Source organism: Rutidosis leptorrhynchoides, chromosome 8 (genome assembly GCF_046630445.1).
Source record: "Rutidosis leptorrhynchoides isolate AG116_Rl617_1_P2 chromosome 8, CSIRO_AGI_Rlap_v1, whole genome shotgun sequence".
NCBI classification, from domain to species: domain Eukaryota; kingdom Viridiplantae; phylum Streptophyta; class Magnoliopsida; order Asterales; family Asteraceae; genus Rutidosis; species Rutidosis leptorrhynchoides.
Window position 1 is genome coordinate 7816880 of NC_092340.1, and position 8445 is coordinate 7825324.

Below are 8445 nucleotides of genomic sequence, written 5' to 3' on the forward strand. Positions count from 1 at the left end.
CCATACAAACGAATAAGTGGAGATTTTTTAGCTAAAGATAATATTTATATAAGTTTGATGGATAACATCTTATATTCATCAAATTAACAAAAGATAGTGATCAATCGACAATGTTATAAGTTATATATTCTGCATTTTACTGATTCTCTTTTAGAGAAGGAATCAGATTTTAAGCTTATTGATTCCTATGGAGCGAGTCATATTTTCATTTTGAAAATCTGCATTTAGGAGAGAATTTTTTTTTAGTTATTTTTACGTAATCACACGATCTTAATAATGTAGATTATAATAATAATGCATAATTAAATAATGTACTTCACACTTTATATTCATCCTCATATTGTATAGATTATAGGTCTTTGTAATTATCTCATTATATGAATGAAAATTTTACTTGCTTTTTAAAATATATATATATATATATATATATATATATATATATATATATATATATATATATATATATATATATGTATAATAAAGTAAAAGGAGTCATAGTTTATAATGTAAATTCATCTAAAAAATGATACATTACATTACTAACACTCAAAGCATACATCTTCATTTGTTGCATTTCCATCCGTTTGCAGAATATACATCCTGTTTGTTGACATTTTCAAGCTGGCTATCTTGCCCCTTTGAGGATGAAAAACGATAAACATCCCATCTTTGAATGAAAACATCACACCTTTCTCTTGTAGTTGTCCAACGCTCAACAGATTGTTAATTATACCAGGTACATAATACACGTCACTGAACAAATAACACGAACCATTTGCTATCACCTTCACACTTCCTTTTCCGGCAACGCGCATTCTTGTGTTGTTACTTAACCTGACCATAGTTGAGAATGATGCATCAAAATCATCTGAGAACATTTGTCGATCTCTACATATGTGATTGAAACAACCAGAATCCAATAACCAAGCTTTTCTAATTGGTGACAGAATACTTTTCTGATGATCAAATGATGCCATTAATAATTATAGTAACATAGTTACCTTTCTTGTTTCATATAGACCATTCGTATTGAAAATGCCTTAAATAGCTTACATTAAAACTATATGCTACATAAACGGAAGACCATAACAAATACTTGAATGTTTCTCCTAGAAGTATGCCATGATCCAGAATACTCGGTCCTTTTATTCCAACAAATGTATGTACGTTTTTTTATAAAACGTCAAGTTCATTTAGATACGTGTTTAAAAAAATGACTACCCCAATCATTAGTAACTTTCATCAGGTTTTAATTTTAACAATTTTTAGTTTTTACTAAATAAAAAAATAAATAAAAAGACCAATGTGGTCCTTGTTTAAAACTTCTGCTTTTCAGAGGAAAATTGATGATTCTTATGTGAATATGGACTTATGATGGTCACCGTTACCAACGACATTGCGTAGTATTATTACATGTCGATTTCATATAAAGTTTGTAGACAAATTAAGCCAATTTCGTATCAGATTCTTGTACCTTCGTTTGGACATGGAAGAGGACCAGTTGTTAACACACAAAATATGCTTAACAAAATGATACAGAGCAATTAGATTTAATTAAATAGGCCAAAAATTAGATTAAAATATTTGAGCGTAACAAATGGTAAGTTCAACGAATAAGATTAGGATAGTGATTAGGGAGTATATTACTATGTAACTGATAAGCAGATTAGGTGTACTCTTAAGGCTACTTAGAGCTCTCGGTATCGCAGGTCGGATCAAGCGTCGGCAGTAATCAACAGTCAGGCGACACCAGCCCGGCATATGTCTGACGTTTTTGGTTCCAAAGTCGGGAAAGAGATGGTGGTTTCAGCCGAATATATCCATTGCAACAGATTTGAGTCCCCCCCCCCCCCCCCCCCCCCCCCCTCATAAATACGACCATATAGTACAACTTTTTATCTACCATTATATAACTTTTCTCTTATACAAACTACAAAAACACAATCAGATTACCAAAAATGGCGACTTCTCCACTTTCTTCCGACTATGAATATACGCTTCTTGATATTGATACTTTATGCCAATTTGACGATGAGGCGGAAAGTTCAAACACACACTTTACTACAACAAACGGCATGAGCTTACAAGGTGAAAGCTATTCAAATGATCATGTATGTGTGTATCCCTCTACACATATGATTGTTGAATATAACGGGTATAACATTGCAGAGAATGGTGAGGTTTTGGAACCGATTGTGATTTGTGAACATGCAAATTAGTTGGATCGAAATGTGTGAATAAGAGAAGGAAGAATGAATTACGTGATAGGGAGGTGTACGAAGGTTTACGATCCGATATGGTAGAACATCTTTGGGTTAAAAGAGCTTAGCACTTTTAGACCGAAGAAAAAAATAGAAGTTAAAGGCCACTAGGCGTTTAACTGTTTGAGATAAATCTCTTAATTTATTTTGTTAACTTGGTTTTTATTTAAACTGTTTGATTTTTATTTAAACTGTTTCAGCTACTTTATTAAACATTTAAATACATTTAAAAAGCTATCAACTAACAATTACCAATCAATTAATATCTACCAACTAGTTTTACTAACATAACATACATCTTATATCTCGTCCTGTCCCGGAAAAATTATGGGCTAACTGGGTTGCGTATATTGAATGTTTATGGGCTTATGCTCTTGGGTTAAATTGGGTAAGATTAATATTTATTTAAAGTCCACATCAATTTTCAGAACTCGGTGAGTTGGAGATGTTTGATCTTCAAGGTTTACAAATTACGGAGTACAACTCCTTATATTATTAGACCTTACAAAGTTATACAAAACAAACGATACCATAAATTTTTATTATTCAAAAAAGATAAAATTACGCTCCATCTCAACAATTTATAGAATCTAGACGAAAATAAAAATGGGCTCACATATATGTTAAAATGATGCGGGTGAGCTAGACAATGTAACCAGCAACAAAACCAGCACAAGCTCAAAAGATGTTACACCTGAGTCAAGTCAAGCAATGGTCATGTTATCATCTCTTTCTTATCATCTAGGTGTTTTTGGAGCTGGTTCAACAGGGTCAGGGGTTACCCTACTTCAGTCCTTAAACTGAAGTAGTTAAGTTTTTCATGAATAAAGTTTTTGATACTTGAAGGCAAGCCAACAAAGAAGAAGAACTAGTAGTCGGGCCAGCAAACGAGCTTTAGTTCAACCAGCGAAATGTCCTTAGTTCAACCAGCAAAGTTTTACTCAGCCGATAAAGCTAATTCAACCAGCAAGACGAACTTCAATACAACCAGCAAATTGAACATTAGCACAACCAGCAAATGACGCTATTTTCTTTCTAAAGGGCTAGCTTGCTGAGACGATTCAAAGTTACTTATGATTTCAATAAACCGGTCAGGTCATGTGCTTAACACGTGCGTGGCTGTTCTAGAATGTTAGCTGTCCAAGGAAGATTCTCATCTATCATTGGCTGCTTTTTATCATGGGAGGAGCACTACCAAATGACAGACTTTTTGCAGATTATGTCCTCTATTCTTATTGGCTAATTTGTAATTATTTGTCCTCTTTGTCTCATTTTCCTTTTTATGTTTTTGCCTTATCTAGATGTGGGTGTCAGGTTTAGGTCTAGATATGGGTAAGAGTTCTCGCGGATCTCCCTATTACCGGGAAACCTACGGAAGTCAGAATGGGAAGAGGAAAAGGAAATCCTACGGGTTGGATTACTCGTGTATCCACAGGACAAATCCCATTTGAAATGGATGGTGTGAGTTTGTCAAATGCTCGACAAGCCGCTACATTAGCGGCGCATAAACTATGTTCGTCAACCAAGTTTGTTCAGTGGTCGTAAGTAGCTGTTATGCTTCTCCTATAAATAGAGAGCTCTTATAATTGTAAAACTTAGTTGATGAACGAATGAAAGTTTGATAGAGCTTATCTATTTACAAAATCTCCTTGTCTTTACGAATATTTGATTCTGGTGGCTAAGAGTGGTTTTGTTATCAGTGTTTGTGGTGTTACTTTATCAAACATTGTGGTGAAATTCAAATCTTCATATCTGATATTATAGTTGTGGTGGAATCTTTATCGGCTGTAGTTGAAGGTTTGGAGTGTTTCTAGATCTCTTATTGTGGTGGTATCTGTATCAATTTGGGGTTTAGATTCTTTATCCTTTGTGTTCTTATTTCAGAGTTTTATACTCTGTTTGGGGCTGTTACTGTTACAATTTGGGAGTTTCGTGTTCAGATCTGTTGGGTGAAGAAAGCTTGTTCTAAATTGCGTTTTTTAAGTCATAATTACGCATCAAAGTGGTATCAGAGCTTAGTTTGCTAATCTAAAGCTTTCTTATCATTTTTATTGTTGTTTCAGTTCATACTCTGTTTTTGAGCTGAAAAGCTTATTTCCAGATTTGATTTGAAATGGCTGAGATTCATAGAAACATGACTCTTGAAGAAGCTCATAATCTTCGAAGAGATAGAGCTATTGAAGCTTTGCAACATCAGATGGAAAGAATGGTTAATTTGTTAGAAGGTGGTGTACCAATAAGAAATAGAGTTAGATCTGAAAATGGAGATACAACCATTGTATCTTCCAGTAGTGAATCTGAAGATGGTAGCCATGGATCTACTGATGGATCTCACGCTTCTTCACAATGAAGAAGAAGGCGTAGAAAACGAGCTGATGATTTGAATGATATCAAAATAGATCCACCTGATTTTGAAGGATCCTCTAATCCTGAAGATTACTATGAATGGGTTCAGACCATGGATCGAATTATGGAGGTTAAAGGTTATGATGATAAAAAGGGCATGAAAGTTGCTGTAATCAGGCTAAAGAAGTATGCTTCAATGTGGTATGATAATCTGAAAAAGGAAAGTCAGTATGAAGGAAAGAAGACAATCAAAACCTGGTGTAAGTTAAAAGAGTGTATGCAAAAGAGGTTTGTTCCTCAAGCTTATAATCAAGATCTGTATATCCAAATGAATACACTAAAGCAAGGCAGCATGAATGTTGTTGATTACATCAGAGAGTTTGAGCAGCTCAAAATTCGTACCAATGTTAAAGAAGCTGAAGAACACACTATAGCAAGATTTGTTGGAGGCTTAAATGCTTCTATTACTGATCAAGTTGAAATGCAGCCTCTATGGACTTTTGAAAGTGCTTGCAAGCTGGCTATTCAAGTGGAGAAACAAGCAAAAAAGAAAAGTAATTTCAAGTCTTATTCCAAACCAGCAATGCTGCCTATGAAGGGTCAATCATCAATGCTGCCTAAGCATAACGAAGCAGCATCCAAAGCCTTTAAAGGCAAAGAACAGGTTGTAGCTGGTAGTACCAAAGAAAATAGAAGGAAATGCTTCAAGTGCCATGGATTTGGGCATTTTCAAGCTCAATGTCCTAACCAGCGTGCTCTTACACTAAAGGAGATTGGAGATTTGGAAGGAGGTTTTGAAACTGAACCAGCATATGATGAGTCTAATAATGAAAAGTTTGTTGCTGCTGATACTGGAGAGTTTTTAATGATTCTAAGAGTAATGCACACAACAGAAACTATTGAAGATAAGAGCCAGCGTGAAAACATCTTTCATTCAAGATGCACAATCAAAGGCAAAGTATGCAGCCTGATTATTGATGGAGGCAACTGTGCAAACGCAGCATCTGCTCACATGGTGGAAAAGCTTGAGCTGGTTACAAAGAAGCATCCTCATCCCTACAAACTTCAGTCCCTTAACCAAGGCAATGAGGTAAAGGTCACTCGCCAAGTTACTGTTCTATTTTCTATTAGTAGTGTTTATCAAGATGAGATTACATGTGATGTTATTCCTATGGATGCTTGTCATTTGCTGCGTGGTAGACCTTGGTTTTTTGATAAGTATGTCTATCATAATGGACACCAAAATACTTACTCGCCGTATGTGCATGGTAAAAAGATCACCCTCACTTCTTTAAAGCCTAGCAAAGTACCTAGAGCTGATCCTACTGTTAAGAGTGATAAGACTTTGTTTATGACTCAATCTGAAGTTGATACTGAGTTAAAGGGTGGTACTGGTGCTTACTTGTTGCTGCTGGTTGAAAGCGATGAGTTAAACCAGCATGATGAAGTACCAGCTCGGGTAAAACCATTGTTATCCGAATTTGCTGATGTGTTCCCAAATGAATTACCTGCTGGTTTACCACTAATCAAGGGTATCGAACATCAAATTGACCTTGTACCTGGGTCTATTCTTCCTAACAAAGCAGCTTATCGATGTTCTCCTCATGAAGAAAATGAATTAGAAAAGCAAGTTAATGAGCTGGTTGCAAAGGGGTATATTAGAACCAGCATGAGTCCTTGTATAGTACCAGCTTTGCTGGTTCCAAAGAAAGATGGTTCCATGAGAATGTGTGTAGATAGCAGAGCTATTAACAACATCACCATCAAGTGTAGGTATTCCATACCTAGATTAGATGATATGCTAGATGAGCTGCATGGTTCTTGTGTATTCTCCAAAGTTGATCTTAGAAGTGGGTATCATCAGATTCGTATGAAAGAAGGAGATGAATGGAAGACAGCTTTCAAGATCAAAGGTGGGTTATTTGAGTGGTTGGTTATGCCTTTTGGTTTTTCCAATGCACCCAGCACATTCATGAGACTTATGAATGAAGTGCTCAGATCACTTATTGGGCAGTTTATGGTTGTTTACTTTGATGACATTCTAATGTACTCAAAAACTAAAGGAGACCACTTGGATCATTTGAGGAAAGTATTTGAGCTGTTGAGGCAGTATCAATTATATGCAAAACTGGAGAAATGTGATTTCTTTGTTAGCAAAGTAGTGTTTCTTGGATATGGGAATTCTGAAGAAGGCATTTCAATGGATCCATCTAAGGTGGAAGCAATCAAATCGTGGCCTAGTCCTTCTTCCATCACCGAATTCAGAAGTTTCCATGGTTTAGCTTCATTTTATAGAAGATTTATCAAAGACTTCTCCACTATTGTTGCTCCAATTACTAATTGTTTGAAGAAAGGGGTATTTGAATGGTCCAGCTCTGCTCAATCAGCATTTGAATCATTGAAGGAAAAGCTAAGTTCAGCACCTATACTTGCTTTGCCTAATTTTGATATGATGTTTGAACTTGAGTGTGATGCAAGTGGTGTTGGCATTGGAGCTGTGCTAGTGCAAGGAAAAAGACCAGTAGCTTATTTCAGTGAAAAGCTAGGTGGGTCCAAGCTAAATTATAGCACTTATGATAAAGAGTTTTATGCCATCATTCGGGCTGTTGACCATTGGTCTCATTATTTGAAGTAAAGGCAGTTTGTTCTCTTTTCTGATCATGAAGCATTGAAATACATTAATGGTCAGCACAAGCTAAATCCAAGGCATGCAAAATGGGTTGAATTCTTGCAGATGTACTCCTTTGTGTCTAAACACAAGGCTGGTACCTCTAATATTGTTAATGATGCTCTATCAAGGAGATACTCTTTGTTGTCAATTCTAGAAGCTAGAGTTCTTGGATTTTCATTTGTTCAGGAGTTATATGAAGCTGATCCAGCATTTTCTCCAATTTTGAATTGTTCACCTGCTGAGTTCAAAAGAGATTATGTTGAACATGATGGTTTTCTATTCAAGGGTAGTAGGTTGTGTATTTCAAAAGATTCAATCAGGGAGTTACTGGTTATAGAAGCACATGGAGGTGGTCTAACTGGTCATTTTGGGATCAACAAGACATTGGAGATCCTAAATGAACACTTTTATTGTCCATGTATGGGTAAAGATGTTAAAGCTGTGATTAATCGTTGTGCTACATGCTTTCAAGCTAAATCAGCTTTTCACAAGGGTTTGTATACTCCTCTTCCTGTTCCCAGACAGCCATGGGAAGATTTGAGCATAGACTTCATTGTTGCATTACCAAGAACTTAGCGAGGCAAATATTCAATTATGGTTGTTGTTGACAGATTTTCAAAGATGGCTCATTGCATAGCCTGCAACAAAACCAATGATGCTACTATTGTTGCTGCTTTATTCTTCAAAGAGATTGTTCGTCTTCATGGTGTTCCTAAAATCATTGTGTCTGATCGAGATACAAAATTCTTAAGCTATTTTTGGAAGACATTATGAAAGTTGCTTGGTATAAAGCTTTTATTCAGCACTTCTCACCATCCCCAAACTGATGGTCAAACTGAAGTTACCAACAGAACTGTGGGAATGCTGCTGAGAACACTTGTGAAGAAAAATTTGAAGGAGTGGGATTTGAAGCATGCTCATGCTGAATTTGCTTTTAATAGAGCACCCAATTACTCCACAGGAAAATCACCATTTCAGATCTGCTATGGTGCAAATCCACTCACTCCCATTGATCTGGTTTCTTTTGCAATTGAGCCTAAGGCAAGTGTTGAGGCAGAAGCAAAGGCAAAAGAAATGAAGAAGCTGTATGAACAAGTTAAGGCAAAAATTGAGAAGACCAACCAGCAATACAAGGAAAAAATTGCCTATGCTCGAAGACACCTCTGA

The 8445-nt window shown here is 36.0% G+C and overlaps 2 protein-coding genes across 2 annotated transcripts; one reads left to right on the forward strand and one right to left on the reverse strand.

Moving 5' to 3' along the window:
• Positions 1 to 539: 539 nt before the first annotated feature.
• On the reverse strand, positions 540 to 977 carry LOC139863127 (uncharacterized). The gene has a single exon (XM_071851776.1). It carries the CDS (start codon positions 975 to 977, stop codon positions 540 to 542), a length of 438 nt encoding a protein of 145 aa, XP_071707877.1.
• Positions 978 to 4719: 3742 nt separating this feature from the next.
• LOC139863128 (uncharacterized) lies at positions 4720 to 8445 on the forward strand. Its single transcript, XM_071851777.1, has 6 exons — positions 4720 to 5013; positions 5095 to 5622; positions 5704 to 6260; positions 6606 to 7089; positions 7369 to 7833; positions 8056 to 8445. The coding sequence occupies exons 1-6, from the start codon at positions 4720 to 4722 to the stop codon at positions 8443 to 8445; spliced, it is 2718 nt and encodes a 905-aa protein (XP_071707878.1).